At 40.9% G+C, this 22680-nt stretch overlaps 1 protein-coding gene across 5 annotated transcripts in view; it reads right to left on the bottom strand.

Moving 5' to 3' along the window:
• Window positions 1-325: 325 nt before the first annotated feature.
• ACVR1 (activin A receptor type 1) overlaps window positions 326-22680 on the bottom strand; it is a 129193-nt gene continuing 106838 nt past the window's right edge. For all 5 annotated transcript variants that reach the window (XM_059704387.1, XM_059704386.1, XM_059704384.1 and 2 more), the window contains 4 exons: window positions 14430-14705; window positions 13513-13710; window positions 2320-2450; window positions 326-1549 (listed from right to left, as the gene is read on the bottom strand). In XM_059704387.1, coding sequence (XP_059560370.1) covers window positions 1415-1549; window positions 2320-2450; window positions 13513-13710; window positions 14430-14705 — 740 coding nt within the window. In that variant the 3' untranslated portion in view covers window positions 326-1414. The remainder of the gene's footprint in view (window positions 1550-2319; window positions 2451-13512; window positions 13711-14429; window positions 14706-22680) is intronic.

Below are 22680 nucleotides of genomic sequence, written 5' to 3'. Positions count from 1 at the left end.
TGGGTAAGACTGCTTTCCACTCGCATATGGCCACATACTAAACGAAATGCTTTCACATACTTCCTCCCATTTCTACTCACAACCATCTTGTCAGGAAGGCGGGTCAGTTATTTTTTGAGCAATAAAATAAGTCACAGCCAAAAAAAGAAACAATGTTCAAATTATCTTGATACCAAATTCAAGCTGGAAACATCCTCATAGAAGAACCCCTCAAGTTCATTACTGGACTTGAAAAGCAAATTCGATTTATGATGTTTTTCTATTGTTCCCATAAGAAAATGCTCTACATTATCTAGATCTTTTTTATACACTCAATATAATTCACTTCTTGACTTGAAAACATTTTATTTAATTTATACAAATAACTACTAAATACAAAAAGTAGATTAAAACAAAATAGTTATTTTTTTTTTCTGGCAGAGTTTAAATGCACATAATGGATAATTCCGAAGAAAATGCATTTTCCCCACAGCGTTCAGGACTAAAATTCTACTGAAATCTTTGCTTCTAAATCAGTAATATATTCAGTGGTGTCACATGGGTAATGGCTAAATACGTTCTGCATATGAACTGAAAAAAAGTTACAGTCTACACACATACAAATGTGAAGCACTTAAAATGTGAATTTAACTGAGGATAAAAGAAAATGTCCATTTCAGAGTATAGTGTTAAAAACATTTCGGTAATAAAATCATAAGACCACATAAAAATAAGCTTTAACATATGCACAGAGCAGTTTTGTAAAAACTGCTCTGTGCACAAGTAATAAATAATTTGCAAAGTTGTGTATAAACAATTCCTAATGTTCAGCATCATTGTAAACATCAGCACATGTGTAAAATGCAGCAAAGTCTGACATTACATTTTGTTTTGCCAAATTGAATTCCTATTATCCAAAGACAGACCAATGGAGTATGCAGCCAATGTTTTGGCAAGTTGGGTCTTTAAAATTAAGAGTAACAGTGCAAGTAAGGAATGCAAAGAATTCCTAGTGCAATACAGAAGAGAAGCACAGGCAATATTGCTGATTAAAAATTCACCACCTCCTTGAATTTCCCGTGGGGAGTGTCTAGGAGACTTGTGAAAGATAGGCAAAGCCACTGTCTTAATGCCCAGATCTCTCTTAGGATTTCTCTGTGTTCCTCCAGTTCCCTACCTTTGCAACAGTGTCCGTCCAACATCAGTCTCTGCGGTGTGAACAGTTGTGAAATGCCCAGTTCACAGTCATTGAGCGAGGTTAGGGTGGTTTTGGTGTCTCCCCAACACGTGGCTGGGTGAGATGTCTGCCTTGTCGAAGCAGCCACCTGGGGAGGGAGACAGATGGATTCGGTCTGACAACCAGTCAGGCCAGCAATAGGTCCCAGCTGGACAATGACGACAATGTCAAATCTTCCTTCTTGACACCATGAAAACGTCAACAGTCAGTTTTCAATTTGTCTAGGGAATTATCAATTTTGGTCAAAGTCTTTTTGATACGCAGAGCTGTGAGTCTTGCGGACGGATTTTGATACCAGCATTCTTTCATCAGCTTGGCCAGAGAAGTTAATGTCTGCGGAGAGAAGGAGCAAACAACACAATGAAAAAGTGGTCTTTCGGGGACCGAGAAGCTGGGCAGATGTATTAGTTATGTTGCAGAGCTCTAGGTCTTGTGAAGTTAAAGTGGTGTCATTGCCATCTTTTTAAAACCAATAATTGAGGCCTTGACCACTAATAAAAAAGCCACTCTTGAGTTTCATGGCATCTGTCCTTTGGACGGCCTAGAATACCCAATGACTTTATCAAGTCAATTACACAGGTCAGGCTAAATCCCTTGATGGTTTTATGGGTGCTACAAATGGCAATACTAACCCAAAGTTAAAACTGAAGTGTGCAGAAAGGGTGATTTCTCAATGTCTTAGATTTGCTACTACAGAGTGGACATAAGGACTTCCAGCATTGAATAACTTATGTTTGCAATTTCAGATATGCAGAGATGGAAAAAACAAAACAGTTAAAAGCATCACTCAGTGTCTTGGTTTACACATGAAACTACAGTCCTAGGGCCAGTGGAATAGTAATGAGACTCCCAATTTCTGAAGCTCATCAGTAATATAAATTTTTGTGAATACTGTCAGTCGTTAGCAAGATCTATCAGCTATGGCTCTTTAAAGAAAGAGACAATTTTCTGTACCTACTTAACTAGATCTAAGGCCTTCTGCATAAAGTCGGGAGAGAAAGCAATAGGTAGTTGAGGCAGATCACTTAAGAACCATACCAGATGAAACACAAGAGCAAGCAAACAGCTGAGGACAGCTGTAAAATGAAGAAAGTGGTTCTTACCGGGTCTGAGAACCATCTGTTGGGTATGTTTGGCCTCTGTTGATCCACACAGACCACCTTCCTCATATCTTCAAAACTTGGGTCATTGGGAACCACATCATAGAATGGTGGCTTGTAATCTTCCACAATACCTGCACACATGGACAAGAATTATTGGCTTAGCAAGAGAGTAGAGGTTCCCTCAGGGTTTTTATTGATGGTATCACATTATAATGTGACAGGAAAAGTACTGCTCACCCTCCTCATCACCTTTCTCGCACTTCAAGGAGATTCTGAAACCTACAGGTAGGTCTTAAAATAAGTGGAGAACAAGGCAATAAATAGATGCCCTGCAGAGAAACTGGAGGAAAAATAATTGTTACAAGAAATTGTGACTACTTCTCATGTAATTACAATTAACAGAATGCTCCGAGAGTGTATATAAACAGCTCTGTAAGATCCAAGACAAAAATTCCTTTGGTGATCAAAAAAAGACACGACATTTTTTGACATGAATCTAGTAGTTTCAGACCATAATAGAAATAAAAAGTTACCCACAAACTAGAGCTACAGGCAAATAATCCAAGAACATTATCAAAACACATCTTTTTATTATGATTAGGAAAAGAGTCCTTGCTATAAAATAATTCCTCCTATTGAGAGGATGCAGATAATTAATACAAATTATAAATTTCCTTATTCATTCATTGTACGTGGACTGAGTACATGCTAATTGCCAGATATAGCTCACTGATGGCTCAATTATTTAATCTCAGATTGGAGCACAAAATGTAGAGAAGGGTAGTCATTTGAGAAAAACAAGAATGACTGAGAAGGATAAACTCTTCCCTTTTTCCCAAGCAAATATGAAAGAGGTTAATTTCAGCAAAATTACACCAACTGCTTATTTTTCAGAAGAAAGAGTAATTCCACAAACAGAAAATTTTTTTACTTTATCATGTGGGGATGGGGGAATCCAAGACAGTAGCGTAGGAAGACCCCAAATTCACCTCATCCGAGGGACACACCAAACATACACCTACGTATAGAGCAATTCCTCCTGAAGAACAACCGAGGGCTGCTTAAACAGCTCTACACAACCAACGAGAGAGGAGCCACAAAAGGAAGAGTAGGAGCGATGGAGACGTGGTCCCCGTGGGAACCCTAGCAGAGAGGGTGCTCTGCAGTAGGAAGAGATACCACTGAGGGGCCAACATGGGAGATTCACCTGGTCTGGGCACAGCAATAAAGCAGCGATTAAAAAGGTACCTTACCATTTGCAACAACATGGATGGACCTACAGGGTATTATGCTAAATAAATAAGCAGACAGAGAAAGACAAATACCATATGATTTCAATTATATGTGGACTCCAGAAGACAAAACTGAAAGACTCAAAGATACAGAGAACAATCTGATGGTTGCCAGACAAAAGGTGGGTGCGTGGATGGGTGAAGGGGAATAAGAGGTACAAACTTCCAGTTATAAAATAAATGAGTCACATGGTTATAGCAATGTGCAGCACAGGGAATACAGTCAGGAACATCATCACTTTGTACGGTGACAGATGGTTACTAGGCAGATCGTGGTGGACACGTTGTAAGGTATATAAATGTATCACTAAGTTGTACACCTGATACTAATACAACATTGTATGTCAACTATTTGTTTAATTTTAAAAACTTCATTTGGAATTAGGAAATTGGTTCTTCCCCTTATACAAATAAAAGGAAAAAAATCCTTCTATCATCAAAGGTTTCAACCATGAGGACAGTGGATTGCTTGATTTTCTGCCCTTTTCCCTTCCTCTAAGTAGCTTTCTTCTATTCCTACCTCTTGAACAGATTGTTGGGGGAGACAGGAGGAGGCTGTGAAGAAAGTTATGATTAAGTTTTGCTAGTTCCTACAAGCCACCTGAATAGCTTCAATTCCCTTTTCATTTATCAAAGAAATTAAACTACTTAAGAAAGAGTATCCATTCTTATAAATCCCATATGAATACAAATTGTTTACACAAAAGATTAGCTATGATAAAGAGCCTCTGTTAAAGAAATACTAGATTTTTTCCTTAAACTTCACAAATCCAACAGTTTATTTAAAAAAAAATAGAATGTATTCTAGTTATGTAAAAATAAATTTCTAGTTGATACTATTTTCTAATTAACTTTTCCACACTACATAACCGCACTGTAATATTTCAGTCCACGGATTAAAAACCTTTCCTGGTAAATCATAAAGAGCTCATATTAGGCATAAACCCCTGCTCAGAGAAGACGCCTGGAGCCAGCTCACCTCCAAGGCCCTACCTACTTCTCTTGTAAGGATCCCTAGAAGCATTCAAACAAAAATGGTTTAATTCTTTTCATTACTAACAGACACCCCTTAAAATACCCCTGGAGATGGGCCTGCAAGATAATTTATAACTGTTCAAGGACCACATTAATTTATAGGAAACATAAGAGATATACCCTTCCCCATCTCTCAATTTTTCTGAAAGAGAATATATTTAATAACCTGGTTTAATTCTTTTTAAAAATCTAGCATAACAGCTAGCTATTTGTGGTAATTTGCCTGGCTAGTTTGGAAAGGGTTATGTGATTGTGAACAATAACACCGGTTGGATTTTCCTACTATTAAAATGCAAAAGAAAAAAGCATGGCAGGATATTTAAAAGTGATACTCAACAATGAATTTCACCTTATAAAGCTGAGGTTTCCCCTTATGTTTATATTTACCATATTTTAACTTTATTAAATGCTCCCATGTTTTAACAAAAGGAATCAAGTTTAAAAACAAGACTATCTAATTGATTATGCCTGGGACTTAGTCACGCCTCTTTCTTCAAATATCGGTCAACTGTTGATTGTTTCCATCTGACACTGGCCATGCTTCTCCAGAATAAAATACACCTGGGATTAAACTCTGGCACCATGTGAAATTCCCTCTGGTGAAGGAAAGCAATTATTTCAAGCAATACAAAGTACATTCTGTACCTACTAAGTGTGGAACACCACGTTAAATAGTGAGGGTGATAAAAGTGTAAGACATGCTCTTGGTTTTCAGGGAACTCAATGTCTACTGAGGAGGAGGAGGAGGAGGAGGAGGAGGAGGAGGAGGAGGGGGAGGAGGAGGAGGAGGAGGAGGGGGAGGAGGAGGAGGACTAGCCCTGTTCTTTGTGGTGTTGTTTTTTAAAGTCTGAATTTTTTTCCTCTTCACTACTTACTTTATATCTTAAGAGGCAAAGATAGATTAGAAACCATCACTATATTTTTACCTGTTGGTTCCTAACTTTACTCATACCATTCTGATCCGTTAAACTGTGTGCACCAGAGGTTTTGTTTGGCCCTAGGGATACAAAAATGAAAAAGATGCAATGTGGGTGATGAGGAGCAGGAAGAGAGAAAAGGGAGATGAGAAAGTAAATAAATCAAACTAGTGTTAGAGGTAGGGGCAGGGAGAGGGGGCAGGGACATGGTACTCAGAGAAGAAAACACCTGTGTGGTTTATTAAGAACCAGATAATTGGATGTTACTGAAGTATAAGTAACCTTTCCAGAAGCTAGGGCTTGGGCAGACATAATAATGAGTTTTCAAGGCAGAGAAAAGGATGAGGAAGAGAAAACACCAAGGAAAGGGGGCATTCCAGGTGCGGGGGTCAGGGGGATTGGGGCAAAGATAAGGAGTTACAAAGGACACTCATCCACATAGCTGGAGAGATGGAAGGAAGTCTCTGTGGCTGAAATCGGGTGCACATGGGTAGTGAAGAGAACAGGCCAAGCTCCACCGGTGTGATTCAGTGGTTGAGCATCCACCCACGAACCAGGAGGTCACGGGTCAAATCCTGGTGAGGGAACATGCCAGGTTGCTGGCTTGGATCCCTAGCGTGCAGGAGGCAGCTGATCAATGATTCTCATCACTGATGTTTCTATCGCTCTCTACCTCTCCCTTCCTCTCTCTGAAATCAATAAAAACATTTTTTAAAAATCATTCTTATAAAATAAAAAGAGAATGAGAGAGAACAGGTCAAGGCCAGACTGTGAAATGATTTGTGTTGTTAAGATAGGAAGTCAGGTACAACTGTTCCTCGCTTCTGCCAGAAAGTGACAAACAATCTGGTAGCCAGGCAAAGAAAAAAGTGAACTTGATGTCCTTTAAAGACAACACCCAATGAACAAACTGCCAAATCGTGAGCCAGCATGAATTCTGGAAAAGTGACTAAAAATACAAAGCACTTCAAGTGCCAAATGTGTGGTACAAACAACAAAAGGCACAAAAATGCAGGGAAGAGGAGCTCTTGCGTGGGGGTCAAGGAAGGGGGAGCTGAGCCAAGCCTTGCTTTCCCATGTCAAGTTGTTGGTGTGACTCAAAGGGCCACACGAAAGAAATCAGAGGCATTATTCATTACCCACTCCCCCACAACCTTTGGCTTGTGTATCTCAATTATACAATCATTTGTTCCTGGGCGTATGTCTAATGGAAAGTTTTCTCTTTTCTGGGACAAATATATCTTTACCAACCAATATCCCTACCATTAATTTGCTGCTTGGCTCTGGCTAAACCCCTTACTGCCATGACTCAGTTCCAACACTTCTAAAGTACAAATCTCGAAGCTGATGTTCAGATAAACAAGGAAGAAGTCCACAGTACTTCAAAAAGCATGACATGCCAGAGAGGTCTTCCCAAAATGCTCGTCTCCAGAAACAAGGCTTTCCTGGTGACGCTCCCCAAGGCCTGAGACCCTCCCCAGGGCCCCCATCTCCTACCCCCTTGAAAGCTGCATCTGGGACCTACGGGTCTCTCTGCTTCAGGTCCTCACCTCCACCATATGCCTCTGCCCCCAGCAATATATCTTTAGGAGAAAACTAAGGGAAAAGCTCATTGGGTACCTCCTCTACGTGTATGCCATCAGCGTTGCCCATGGGATGGTTGGTGCTCATTGCCCAGTAACAACCATTCCACACCACTGCCTTCCTTCATGCACCTGGGCATCAGCCTCAGGAATTACTTACAGTTGCATCAATAGGACACCTTTACGACTCCCCACAGCTCTTCCTTTTGCCTGGGATACCAATCGTCATAATTGTCTGATGTTATTTCTCATTTCTACCTGCACATGCTCCCAAGCTGGTCCACCTGAGTAGGTCCTACTCATCTCATTTATGAGTCAGTTCATGCTTCTGTCTTCAGAGACCCTCCCACCTTGCTGCCAATACTCCAGGCCTTTGGCGAAGTTCACTGTCCACCCTGCACTCAGTCATCACCTTGTGTACTTCAACCATAGTGGCTTATACTATTAATTTATAATAATGTGTTCGACTGAAATGTGCATACCTTTAAATTGGATATTTCTGTTTTTTTGCTCAACTGTTTCCCAGAGTGTAACACACTACCAAGCATATTATAGACACTAAATACATATTAGTTAAATGAATATTGATTATATGTCCACAATCCTCTATCCAAACCCTTGAGGTTAGATATGCTTTCAGAAATTGAAGCTTTTTACATTTTACAATGGTAGTAAGAGGCACACGCTATCTTTATGTGCTACCCTAGCAGAGTCAGAAGAATACCCCACTGCCAAACACATTCGTGCAGTGAAATGTATGAACAGTCACATTACATAAAATAAAGGCTACAGACGGACACATGGCAATTCAGGTCAAGCCTAACTCCTAAATGAGTTCAGCTCATGTGTTCTGCCAAGTAAGTTATAAAAAAGTTTTGGGGTTTCAAAGCTTTGAGGATTTCTAAATTGCCAAACATAAGCTTATTAGTAAGTATTTTCTAGTCCCCACCCCATACAGTTTAGCCACGCAACATTTTTTTCTATGAGACACAAATATTTTTTGACTCATTTTAACACTGGATTCCGTCACAAAATAAAGCCAGTAACAGTGAAACAAGAGTGTGTCCACACAGTCCCACTGTGGGCACTGAGAGAAACAAATGTAGTATCAGAAGGATTAGCTCAAGGAAAGGTGGGGAAAGGGCAACCGAGCTCTGCCAGCACATGTGTGACCTCCGCCACTCACCCGTTCCCAGCGGAACAGTAATGATGCCAGTGGAGCACTTACCATATGCCAGACACGCACCGGGTGCTTTACACGTATTATCTCATTTAACCATGAGAGCTATCTCATTTAATCATGAGAACTCATTAAAGTGGATACTATTGTTATCAATATTTTTTGGATGATGAAACTTATGTTAGTCATCAAGTCAGAGAGTATAATTTCAGAGCCAGTTAATGACTGTATTTCTCTGCCTCTGGTGGGCCCGGGAGAGTCTGCACAACGGTACAGAGGGTGCCACCGCAGAGGTGCCCATGTGCCGAGCTTTGGCCCTGAGGGGAAACACAGCAAGGAGAGACAGAAACACACCACAGTGGGTGTGGCAAACAAACACAATAAAGGAACGGATAGGTCCTATTTTTAAAGTGTGTGCCTGTACCATCTAGGGACACTGCCTTTTCAAAAATTCCACTGTACATTCTGATGGGAACCCTAGCACCGGATTTCCTCTGGGTCCTTTGAAGAAACACTGCGTTATTGATAACAGGGAGGTGCATCGGTCACAGAAATGACAAATTTATATGGCATGTAAATCACAATGAAACTCTGTGTTAAAACACACAGGAGACGGTGTGCTAAGGAGATGCTGTAGGGAAATGTGTGCTGGACAGTAAAGATTATTGTATTTAGATTTTAAATCCATGTGCAGACAACCACAGTATCAGAGCAACAGAACTATGGAGTTTCTGTACCCAAGGTATCCCACCGAAGGCCGAAGCTCCAGAGAAAGGACTAAACTCAGGAGGGCACATGCTGAGGGGCGCCTGGAAGACCCTCTGATCAGACCACAGCTAAAAGGCACTAATCCAGTTACAACGTCCTCGTGTATCTACTGAATCCCTACATAAGGCCCTCTCCTCACACTGCACTGAACTCAGGTAACCAGAAACAAATGCATCTGCAGGACTATAAACAGAGGAAAAGAAGAATACCGGCAGAGATATGCAAAAATCTAGAAAGAAAAGCTAAGACTCTTAAGGGAGAAATAAACCCCTGAGATAGAAGCTTGAAAGGGAATGCAAGTTTCACCTAAAGCAGTGGTTGGCAAACCGTGGCTCACGAGCCACATGCGGCTCTTTGGCCCCTTAAGTGTGGCTCTTCCACAAAATACCACGTGCGGGTACACGTACAGTGCGATTGAAACTTCGTGGCCCATGCACAGAAGTTGGTTTTCGGCCTGGGTGAGTCTATTTTGAAGAAGTGGCGTTAGAAGAAGTGGGGGGTGTTGGTCGGTTGGGCAACGGGAGACGGGAGACGCGGGGCAGGCGGGCCACGGGATACACAGCGCATGGGAGGCGCGCAGGATTCATGCTCGAGTTGAGTGAGCCAGTCAGTCAGCAGTCTCATTGTGCAGTGGTTAGTGCTAGTCGCATCCGTAAATCGAGCGAGCGCAAGTGACAAAAGAACCTACTCGAAGCATAAAGTTACCTGTATTTTTCCAACCAGCTGCAAACCCTACAGGTATTTTTGTCATCAATTTAAGAATTGTAATTATTTTGTGTTGGTGGCTTTATTATTATAAAATGAGGACGTTTTTAGTAAAGGCCAGCTTAGGAGTACCCTAATTAAGTTAATAACAATGTACCTACCTATATAGTTTAAGTTTAAAAAATTTGGCTCTCAAAAGAAATTTCAATCGTTGTACTGTTGATATTTGGTTCTGTTACTAATGAGTTTGCCGACCACTGACCTAAAGTATCAGGACAAGGCACGGACATCTGCTCGGACAGGATCCAATGGCATCCTGGGGCAACTGATCTACTGCATTCCATTTTAACACGAGATCTCAAGAGTACAGTCCCTGATCCAGCAGCATCGGCATACCCGGGGCCCTGTTAGAAAGGGAAATTCTCCATCCAAGCCTAGACCGACTAAGTCAGGAACTCTGGGTGGGCCAGTCCTCTGTGCTTCTAGGTGATTCTGATGTTCACTCCAGCTTAAGAACCACTGATCCGAGCAAACCCTGCCTTAAATTCATATAAAACATTCACACGGTCAAGGTGAGAAGACTGTTTTTTCCTGCCTACCAATTCCAAATTCAGTGTCAAACTAAACACGGAAAGTAAAATCCAAACAATACCACTGAGCAATTTGCAGATGTGAGATGGACTGAACTCTCATTTCCTGTACAGAAACAGCATGAGGCTTATTAGGTGTAGCAAATAAATATAAAATCCCAATAAAATTACTAAATGCAATGCAGTTTTATATTCATGGTCCACTTGAGAATCCCAGTGCTCCAGGAGCACTATCTGGCCATCAGTTTTTACAACGGACTCAGGAGCTCAAAGGACACATAATTATAATGACCTTCTGAAGATAAGATATTCATATATTTAAATGAGGTATATTTTATAGGCTGTAATTTCAAAAATATATACTTTTAATGACAGTTCCTAAAGCTGGTAAGAAAGTGAAATACGTACATCACACCCTGGAGTGAGTGGGATATTGTGAATTAGTACAACTCTTATGGAAAGCAATTTGGCAATATATAAAAACATCCATAGTCTGACCTATTAAGGCTACTTTTTTCAGAAGAAGAATTAATTCCCCAAATGAAAAGTTATATGAACAGAGAGTCTACTACAGGCCCCAAAGGGAGGAGACAGGATGTGTAACAATATGGAAATGGCTAAAAAAAAATCATGTGACCATTTAAAATAAAAACAGGCTATTTAACAACATTAAAACACACATATAAATGAAAGAGAAGATACAGAATTGCATCTAGACTACGATTACAAAAATATATACATAAAGAAGTGAAAAGAAACATGAATTTTATAATACAAGGGCAATTTTTTTTCTTTTTTTGTTTATTTATTTTCTACTCTACTCAGTTCTTTCTATTTTGGTAGTAATAACTAGATGTTAATATTAACAAAACAGGTTTGCAAGCAGCATGGAAGACTATCAAGTTTCAGTTTAAGCATTTCTCTGTATGTGCATGTATGTGTGGTGTGCATGTGAGCACATGAATATTTATGGAGAAGAGGGACTAGGGCAAAAGGAAGGAAAATATCAAATTAGTCATGGTCAAAGGACAGTGGCTGATTTCCAATGAGACACGAGATACCCTTACCCGTCCCTCTCCCCCCTAAAAATTAAACCATACCACAGAACAGAAGCTTAAGCCCCAACATTTTAGGAACCAGAAAAAACACCTAAATAATGACATAAAGGGGAGATCAAAAAACAACCAAAATATTCTCTTCCGTTCTTCATCTTTTCCCCCCAGAAGTAATGTTAAACATGGGCCAGATCAAGCAAACCACCATTTGTCGAGCTACACTTTAAACTGATGATGTTAATTTCACACCAAACATTAATCGCAGCTGATCTTTAAAAGCCATTTGGGCCTATGCCTGTGACACAGGGACCTGGTTTGCAACATAAGTTCTGACATAGCCCTAATCCCACGTTTCTGCTGCACTAGGCTTCCAGCTCACAGGCTGGCCTGGCACCGCTCCAGCACCCCTCCCGCCCCCCAGCTGGACTGCCCCCATCCTGGCCCTGGAATATTAGCTCTCTCTTAGTCGGGGGCAAGTTCCCCATCACATGGTTTATTATGACACCGATCCTTCTCAAAAATGTCTGTTAAGAGAAACTAATTAGAATTCCATTTTCAGTTCGAAGGAGCTCAAGAGGGGGAGGGGTAAATAAAGTCGATGTGCGATTTCAGGCAAAGTTCAGAACATTATAAATCAGCAAAACAGTCTCTCTGTTGCAAACAATTCTCAAGGCGCTCGAATGGCACAAAATGCAAGTCAGAGCTCCCAAGGATTGAGAAATAATTACCAAAAAAATGTTCAAGATCCTATTTTTTTTAAAGCATTTTAAAAGAACTGTCAGGTTATAATGCATGTGTGTTTATGTTTGATCTGAAACATTAGCTTTGATATCCTTAGAGAGTTTGTTAAAAGCAAATACTCTGCTGTTGGGGGGAGGGGGGAGGGGAGCTATCATGAAGACATGCCTATGTTAATTACTGCACACTAAAACTACATTAAGTTACCTAGATCCACTTCCCTCTCAGAACCTCCCATTCTCTGGCTGTGGGTTCATGAAAATTATGCTTGCCACAGGAATCTCGATCCTTGCAAGAAAATATCAGTGGAAGGTGGGATGGAGCACAGATGTTACAGACTTCGTGTATTATTTCTTTCATACTTCAAATCCAAGATTCCAACAGGTCACAGGAGGGTGAAGTATCTTTTGGAAAGGAATATTAATCTAAATACATGGCACTGTCTTCTGTTTTCCTGGAACAATTTCAGACACATCCTCAGTGAAATAAGATTTCCAGTTGTGAAGGTATTTCAAGTTGTGAAGCGGTTGATTTAGTCGACATAAAAGATTCTGCTATAATAACCCCTTTGTGGGTAGATGGGGCATGTGCAATTTGAAAGAGTATACTTAGGGCTTTCAGAATAAAATGTAGTTGAAGTTAAGTTCAACACTATATTTGTGGTTGATCTGGATACATGAAAGACAAGAGTAAGAGTTTATTGTAGGGGACGCAGGTAAAAATGATTGGCATATGCTTCCCTAACTGCCAAGGCGACACCATTTCATAAAACTTAACTTACAAGAGTACCAGCATAACCACCTACTCAGGGCTTCCTGAAGATGAGCTTCACTTATACAGCCTGCTTCTTACAAAGGAGTGAATTCCAAATGCATCACCTGAGCCTTTTCTCAATAATCTAAAACTTCAGTAAAAATACCTAAAATAGCAGAATTCATTTACCCTTAGATTTACTTGTGCATTCTCCTCACATTAAACTTCACTTGTGAGGACAGCAAAGAAGAAGGGAAAGTGGAAAGAAAGGCAGAATAGGAAGGAAGGAAGGAAGGAAGGAAGGAAGGAAGGAAGGAAGGAAGGAAGGAAGGAAGGAAGGACTAATCAAAAGGAAAAAACAAGGAATGACTAGTCTCTTCCAGAAAGCCATGATTTCCTCTTTAAAATACAATGCAGTTAAAATACAATGCCATTGCGTGCCACCTACCAGTTAAATATAAATGCCAGCCGCATGACAAGGAACCATGTGGACTTAAATATCCCTTTTGCCCTTTTAAGGGCAGCAGAATCAACAGGGCTTGAAAATGGACAACATCACATTAGATCAGATACCTACCGTTGCTCACCATCCGCCTGGCCACTTCCCACAAAACAAGTCCAAAAGCCCAAATATCGACTCTCTTGTAAGAATCAAAGCAGTCCACCTGGATGGTTTCATCCAGGACTTCAGGGGCCATGTAGCGCTTGGTGCCTACGCGTGGGTTGTTCCCCACGTCCAGCTGATTGGTGCTCTGGGAATGCATGACTGCCAGGCCTGAAAGGAAGAAGACAACAGTGTCCATCAGCTCACGTCCTTTCTCAGAGAGAGCTGCTGGCCAAGTTTCAACCCGTCCCAATCCTAGCAGAGAAAATGGTAAATTGGTTCAGGGATTTTCTTCCCTCATGCTTGATTGATAATTTTGCTGTGGTTATAGAAGAACAACTTTAGAAACCATTTGTAAGGCAAACTCACTTCATATGCTATGTATGTGTACCTACTTTGTGTAAAGAGCTGTGAAATCAGAATGCAACAGTATGGTGGCCTCTGAGGGTGGGCTGGGGCAGGGACTGACTGAACAAGCATGAAGTGATGGTCTGGGATAATGGGAAAGTCTGTCTCTCAATAGGGATTTGGGTTTTACAACATTTGTCGAAACCCTTGGATTGTATACTTAAGATTTGTGTATTTCCCATGAAATTTAAATTTTACCTATTAAGAAAATAAATAATGAACTCTAGTGAGTGATACACTGGTGTCTTTGGACAGAAGAGATCTTTTGTCTGCAATTTACATTGAAATGTGTCAACGATTAAGAAGGATTGGTGAATAGGGGACAGACAGATATGTGATAAAGCTTCAGAATAGTAAAATATGAATGGGAGAATCTAGTGGTTGTGATACAGTTGTTTACTATCTTCAATTTGTCTGCATGCTTGAAACTTTTCACAACAAAAAGTAAAAAAAGTAATTTTAAAATATTTCTAAAAATTTACCCAAATCTGCTATGCAACACTGTCCATTCTTCTTCACCAGGATGTTTTTGCTTTTCAAATCTCGATGAGCAATGGCTGGTTTCCCTTGGGTCCCAAATATCTCGATGTGCAAATGTGCGAGACCACTAGCAATGGACAGCACTATTCGCAGGCAGCTAACCGTATCCAGAGTAGTAAGCTGGAGATAGTCATACAGTGACCCCATTTCATGGTAATGTGTGATCAACCACAACTGGGTACTGGAGTGTCTTGATGTCATGTCTGAAGCAATGAAACCTGGAGCGAGCAAGAACAAAATTAACAGACATGTGAGAATTCCACACTGTAATTTTTAGTATCCAGAAATAGTGACCCATGCAGTAGACATCGTCTGTAACAAAATATAATTAATCTAACCAACTACCATGGGAGAAGGTTTACAGAAGCATCAACAAAGAAACATCATAGTATTGATCGCTTAAAGGGTACTGTCAATGAATAGAAAAATTTCATATTAATTTCTATGGTAAAATAACCCTTTAAAAATATTTTACACTGCATGAATATTTAAATAGAAATATTTTTTGTGCTTACCCATAATAACAGTGCCAAACTCTTTATCACACTGATATTCCAAGCACAGATTATTCATCAACTACCCAAAAAGAACAGAAAACTGGAACCTAGACATCTGTGTTCTAGTCCTGACTCTGCCTGTGATTTGCTGTGTAATATTGACAACTCATTTAGGCTCTTTGGAGTCTCTCTGCTCAGTTATAAAATAAAAGGATCAGTTTATGTTAAATGACTGACAGATTCATCAAATAAAAAAAGGAGCCAATGAAATATAACAAGCAAATGATGCTCTCTGTCAGTCACACAGGAAAACCAAGATGATAATGTTTGTTAGCTACAAAAGAAGACAGATATGAAAAGGAAAAAATTACAACATAATGTGAAAAGTATTATAATATTATCTCCAAAGGGCACAAGGAGCCTGGAGTAGGGAATCATAATAACTCAGACCACATGTTCCAATAGGCTTCCATCAAAAGTAACCACTGGTCTTGAAGAGAAATGAAATACTGACAGATGTAGATAAAGAGGTAGGAAGAAGTTTTTCTAGATATTCTGTGGGGACTTTTTGGGCATAATGAAGGAACTATAGAAGTCTGAGGCACTTCCTAACCTAGGGGATAAATTGTGATATGTATGCTTGTTATTTTGCTAAAGAAGTGCTTTTCTAGCATTGCTTTTCTCTATATATTATATTATCTACATATATATATACTAGAGGCCCGGTGCACAAAAATTTGTGCACTCGGGGGGGGAGGGGGCGTCCCTCAGCCTGGCCTGTGCCCTCTAGCAGTCTGGGACCCCTCGGGAGATAACGACCTGCTGGCTTAGGCCTGCTCCCGGGTGGCAGAGGGCAGGCCCAATCCCTAGGTGCAGCCCCTGGTCGGGCTCAGAGCAGGGCCAATTGGGGAGTTGGGGCACCGCCCTCTATCACCCACAGAGCAGGGCGGATCAGGGGGTTGGGGCGCCGCCACTCTCACACTCAGGGCAGGGCTGATGGGGAGGTTATGGCTCTACCCCGTCACACACAGAGCAGGGCCCGTGGGGGGGGGAGCTCCCCCCTATCAGGCACAGAGCAGGGCGGATAGGGAGGTTGTGGCCCCGCCCCCTGTCACACACAGAGCCGCAGGGCGATCAGGGGGTTTGGGTGCTGCCCCCTGTCATGCTGATTCCAGTGCCGGGAGGCCTCACGGCTCCGCTGATCCCGGTGCTGGGAGGCATATTACCCTTTTACTATATAGGGTAGAGGCCTGGTGCATGGGTGGGTGCCAGCTGGTTTGCCCTGAAGGGTGTTCTGGATCAGGGTGGGGGTCCCCACTGGGGTGCCTGGCCAGTCTGGGTGATGGGCTGAGGGCTGTTTTCAGGCTGGGGGTGACTGAACTCCCAAACGCTCCTTTTTTCCTTTTTTTTTTTTTTAATTCTGGGCCAGCTTTACCTTGAGGCTTGGCTCCAGCTCTTAGGCCTCCAGCTGAAAGGAGGTTTCTGGCCTTTGCTTACAATGTTGCCAATCTGCTGGCTGAAGTTGGGCGTATTTGTTACAGAGTTTCTTAAACTGCCAGCTCAGAGGCAGCGGCAGGCGGGGAACGTTGGTTTCCTCCGTCACTGAGGCAACCAAGCCTCATGTTAGTTTCAAGCTGCCTGGCTGCCGGCCGCCATCTTGGCTGACAGTTAATTTGCATAACTCGCTGATTAGCCAATGAAAAGGGTATCGGTCGTACGCCAATTACCATGTTTCTCTTTTATTAGATAGGATAACTGTTAAGTGACCGACTGACCGTCCGTCTGTCCTACCAACTGACCAGCAGGTACACATGACATGCACTGGAAATTTAAAAATAAATGTTGACTCACGCATGCGCGATACATTTAAAGCTCTCACTGGCACCAATCGCATGCGTGTGCACGCATCCATTATATGCGTGCATTATATGATGGCATCAGGCCATCAATACATATAAAAGGCTAAATGACCGACCGTTTGTCCGTCCAACTACCGGTACATATGATGCACTGGCAATTTAAAAATAAATGTTGACTCGCTCATGCGTGATATTTGTCCCCGTCTGACACTGGCCTCCCATTTAAATTAATTTGAAGACAGTTTCACGTGATGCCAGCATTTGTGATGACTATTAATCAATCACAAGGACAAAGTCTAGACAGAGTAGGAATATTCCTACCTGAACCCGTTTTCAGACATGGTCAGTTATACGTTGCTATCTCTCGAGTTTGACAAGCGTGTGACATTAAAGTTAAAGTTGTAAATATTTCATAACAAGGGAAAATAGTCAAATACTCTGAAAGAGTTTTTACTCTTAATGTGGTATACAGAGAGATATTAGAATAAGTTTAATCCATTTATCAGTCATTGTTTTTATCAATGTTGTTTTATATTATGTTTGTTTGTATATCATGTTTTTGTTTTTACATCATGCCTTTGTTATATCATGTTGTTATTTATTAATCCATTTATATATTATTTTCATATACATTTTACTAATTTTCTTTCATCTCTGACACTTCTATTATAGAGAAAGGGTGAATAGCAATATTAAAATATTTCTTCTAATTAACTTCCTTTTAATGTGCATGAATCCGTGCACTGGGCCACTAGTATAATAATATTCTTCTATATATTATATAATGAAGAATGCTAGAAAAGCACTTCTGGGCTTTTAATATATATTTACATGTAACATATAATGTACATTACATATCTGTATACTATAATATACAGGGTTGATTTACAGTTGCTCATATGCAAAAACTATAATAATTAATAATAATAATAATACAAGAATACACTGTGTCTCGTACTCACAACTGTAAGCCTATTTTTGCCCTGCCCTGTGTATTATAATATATTTTATAATATACTGGAGGTCCAGTGCATGAATTCGTGCATGGGTGTGGTCCCTCAGCCTGGCAGCAATCAGGCAGATCGGGGCCGGCAGGCCCAGGGGAGGGACCATGGGAGGTTGGCTGGCCACAGGAGGTTGGCTGTGGGATCATACTGACCACCAGGGGACAGCTCCTGCATTAAGTGTCTTCCCCCTGGTGGTCAGTGTGTGTCATAGCTACTGGCTAATCATCCGTCATCCCGTTGTAATGGTCGCTTAGGCTTTTATATAGAGAGATGTATTTATTAGAATATATGTTACATATATCATATATATGAACTTTATGGATAGTAAAGTTTGGGACATATAAATAGAGGATAAAAATATTTTTAAAGACAGATATGGCTTGAGGAAGAATTAAATATCTTGCAAAAGTACAAAGTAAGAGAAATTGCATAAAATGCCTTACCATCACATAGTACATTGTGTAAAATTTACTCACTTTCACATATATTTTTTTCATGGGATTTTCCTCAGTAGAACAGTGAGATAGATATATATCATTATACTCATTTTAGAAATAATGAAGTTGCTGCTGGGAGAAGCCAAGAATCACAAAGCTATTAAATTGCAGCCAACCCCAGGTTTGGAGCTGGCTGCCCTGGTACACCCTACCTCGCATAGGAAGCTCTGGGAACAAAGAAAGGTCTTCTGTTTGATCAGCAGCATCAACAATAGAAGCAGCTATTAATTATTGAGTGCTAACAACGCACCAAGCACTTGACACACAGTCCTCCAACAACTGCATGAAGTAGGCAGATTACATCCCTGACATTAGGTGTGCTGCAAAAATTTTTAAAACATTCAATTCCTGACTATTGAGTCAGAGGCACTGACCTCTTTCCCCTTAAATTGTCACATTTTTTTTTAAAAAGTGACAACAGGCAACAGTATGCTGTGAATACCCTGTCTTGAACCATAAATACATAGGCCATATAATAGTGTTACATCTTATTGGTCACATCGCATAATAAGGTTGTGTTTGATTGGTTAATTTCTGGTACCAAAAATCCTTATATACAAGTGTATGAATTTGATTTTTTTTTAGTTATTTTGGAGCAAAAAGGGTAGGTAATTACTATTATTGTTGTTATTATTTTGTAAATCAATAAAAATCATACCTATTTTTTTGTCAGATTGGCAAAAAAAATACATTTTTTGGTATGCCACAGAATTTTAGTAATTAGTTTTTGTGTGCCATGAGATGAAAAAGGTTGAAAATCGCTGCTCTAGACCTTCAGGAAAAGTAACTTTTAAATAAGCAAGATTTTAAAAAGCTGTATTTCAGGTGTGAATTATATTACTCCACTTTCTTCAAAAGGCTAGAGCATTTTTATAAGATAACTAGAGGCCCGGTGCACGAATGCTTGCACTGGTGGGGTCCAGCCAGCCCACCCCAATGGGGGCCATCAGGGGCGGGCCGGCTGGGGCTAGGGGCCACAGGAGGTTTGCCAGCTGGCCCCACCGCCACTCGGGGTCCAGCTGCCTGCTCAAGGGGTGGGGCTGGCCGGGGCGAGTGGCGAGGCGCATTCCAGTGGTTCTGCTGTTCAGTCAATTTGCATATTACCCTTTTATTATACAGGACTGCATTTTGAGTCAAAGTTCTTCTGTTTGTGGAGAATGAACAGGTGCCTGTAGGTTGGAACTCTGGCACAGCCCTGGATGTGTTCATAACAGGGACAGAAGGTGACCAGGGCAAAAGCCTCTTAAACAACGAAAGGCATCCTCCAGGTTTCTTGAGAGCTAAAATAAAACCCCGAATCTTGAGGGAAGTAATCAGTGCTCCTTGGGAGCCGCTCCCTGGCGATCTCCCAGGAACCAGGCATGGGCAGCTCTGATGGCTGCGGAGGGAGACAACCACACAGTAGAGTGAGGTGCTGAGTGTTGGGCCCCAGAAATGAACTCCTGGGTTCCCATACTGGTTCCATCATTCCCAAGCTGCGTGATCTAGCACAGCTCACATAAAATCTCTTCCTTCTAAGACATCGGTAACATCATCATCTACCTTAAAGGGCTACTGTGAGAATAAGAGTTATTAGAAACAAAATACTTCAGATGATGCCTAGCACATAGTAAGTGTTCAAGAACAGTTGTTTATTATTATATGTTAAAATAGCCCAGGATTCAATGACAACCACAATGATTTTGTAATGTAGTATCTTTTGTGGACAGTTTACTTCCCATTGATCTCCAGAAATGATGACTGATGAAAATCTTAGGCAGTACCGTTTAAGAGTATGAGAGGGTTCTGGAGATGGAGGGTGGTGACTGTCACATGATGTGCACGTGCTCTGTTACACTGAGCTGTACACAATGGTAAATTTCATGTTATGTATATTTAAAACAATTTTTTTTAAAAAAAACAGTGTAAGGTAATTCTCAACTTCTTTGGTTTTAGCAGTGAAGAAAAGAATGTGCAGAAATATAGAACTTTGGCCCCAACTCACAAAGTGGGCCTCCAATGGTGCTGAGAGTAGAAACCGGTTTTCCAAATTTCCACTACACACCAGGGCTTCCCATTACTCACTCAGCTGTTGACTTCTACACCAGTCACAGCAAAAGGAAGCGTTGAAGTCCAAACTAGTCCATTTGAAAGATACTGTTTTACAAGTTTAATTGGGAGGGTAAACAATGAGGGCCCAGAGTTTTACATGTATGCATGGGTATACTGTATATATGTATGTATTTGTGTGTATAATTTAATTATGTATTTGGGGAGCTAAAGTTCGTAATACTCAAGGATGGGAGGAAATCATGGTCTGATATTCAAAACACAATATGCTCTTTTAATGGAGGAGAAAATGATCACAAAAAGCCTTAAATCTCTACATCCAGAAAACTTGTAAAGCAGGAAAAGAAGTTTAACAAAAAAGTTTGTGCATTTCTACAAGCTTTCTCAATGAAAAGGCTACACAGTAAGATCAATCCATTGGCTGTAATTATGATGAGGGTGGCAAGAGCTCATGAATTCAGAATTTCCGTGAATCGTTGGTAATAATAAATGGATAATGTTTTTCCCCCTGTGATCACACTAAGGAAACTTAAGTTCTCTCACAGGAAATCATATTGCAAATGTGACCTTCAAATTTTCCTTGTGATTAAACCCAACCTAATAAATATTTACTGAGCACCTTCCACGGGTAGTGTACTGTCCTCAGTGTTGAATGTGAAAGCCAAAACAATGGAAATAATTCTTGTCCTCATTGCAATGAAGTGGTATCATAGGTCGTTTAACTTAAGTGCATGGATAAAGTGAGTATTTGCATAGCACAGTGATATCCAGAGCACTTTGCTCAATGAGGCTGCGGGCCCCAGAGAATGAGAGGGGATGCCCAAATATGTCCTTCCTTCAATAAGTCTCAGACCCGCATGCTTCTTAGCAATGTGCATCTGCCCAGTAAGAGTAATTCTAGTGTTTAAAGCTAAGTACTTCTTGTACCTCACAGCTTCTAACACAACCAATGCTTTATCTGTTGCACAACTGCAATCTGTTCCAGTTTCAGAGGAAAAATTGGTACACTAGAGGGTAATTTTGACGGTTGATGAATTTTCACTTCATACCCTGACTGAGAAACAACTCTATTAGTCTATGACCATCTAGCCAACTACAGTGCAGAGTACACAACTGTGGTTAAGTGTTAGAGCGCCCAGTGTGATTTTCAGTTCTACTATTTCGTCGTCTGCTGGGTAATGTTAATCTCTGTGTACCTCAGTCATCTCATCAGTTAAAAGTGAGAAACAAGAGTACCTAGCCTCTTATGGTTGTGATGGAGCTTAAATGAGAAAACACACATAACTGCTAGTAACTAGTCATCATTATTGCTATTGCCATCATTACTGTTGTTACACACATGCATCCAACCACAACACAAGACAATGTGTGATAAGACTTATAGCAGAGGTTCAATGTGAGGAGTGCAGAAAAGCCCAATTAAATCTACTGGGAGATACTGGAAGGGCACTGAGATGTTCTGATGGAGGAAGGGGTGGTTGGAGGGTGGGACAGGAAGAATGGGTGATCAAAAACAGTGTGAACAAAAGCGGAGAGACTTGACTGTTCATGGCAATCCCAGGAAGGGCAAACATCAGAAGCGGCTGCATGTGGGTATATTTGTACAGGATGCTTCAGAGAATCCTTGGAGCCCAAAATAGGGAGTCTGTCATGGCAGGCCCAGCAGTCACGATTGCTGCAAGCAATGTGAGAGTCAGCAGACACATTGAGCAGAAGTATCTCCGCTCCCCAGAGGAAGATATCTCATTATAGAGAGAAGCATTGGAAAGGGAAGACCAAGAACCACAATACAAGGGAGGAGGATTAGGTGATGACTAGGGCCCCGGGGGGGAAGGGAAGGGCAAAAGTCAACAGCAGAAACTGAGATAATTCTGAGATGGAACATACCACTGTACTGATGAAGCAAAGCTTTGGACAACTGTCAAACCATTATTTGCAGACACCCTGGCTCAGGTTTAATACTAAATCGGCAGTACAGTCAAACACTGCTTAACGACGGGGATACATTCTGATAAATGTGTTGGTAGGCAATTCTGTCACTGTGAGAACATCATACAGTGTACTTAGATGGTATAGACTACCACACACCTAGGCTATAAACCTGTACAGCATGCTACTGTATTGAATACTGTCGGCAATTATAACACAATAGTATCTGTGTGTCTAAACACAGAACAGGTACAGGAAAAAATGTGTTGTCAAAGATAAAATATGGTCCGCCTGTATAGGGTACTTACCATGAATGTAGTTTGCAGGAGAGGACGTTGCTCGGGGTGAGTCAGTG

This window comes from Myotis daubentonii, chromosome 7, assembly GCF_963259705.1.
Source record: "Myotis daubentonii chromosome 7, mMyoDau2.1, whole genome shotgun sequence".
NCBI lineage: Eukaryota > Metazoa > Chordata > Mammalia > Chiroptera > Vespertilionidae > Myotis > Myotis daubentonii.
The sequence above is the reverse complement of the archived record's forward strand: the minus strand, read 5'-3'. Positions and strand labels throughout refer to the sequence as shown.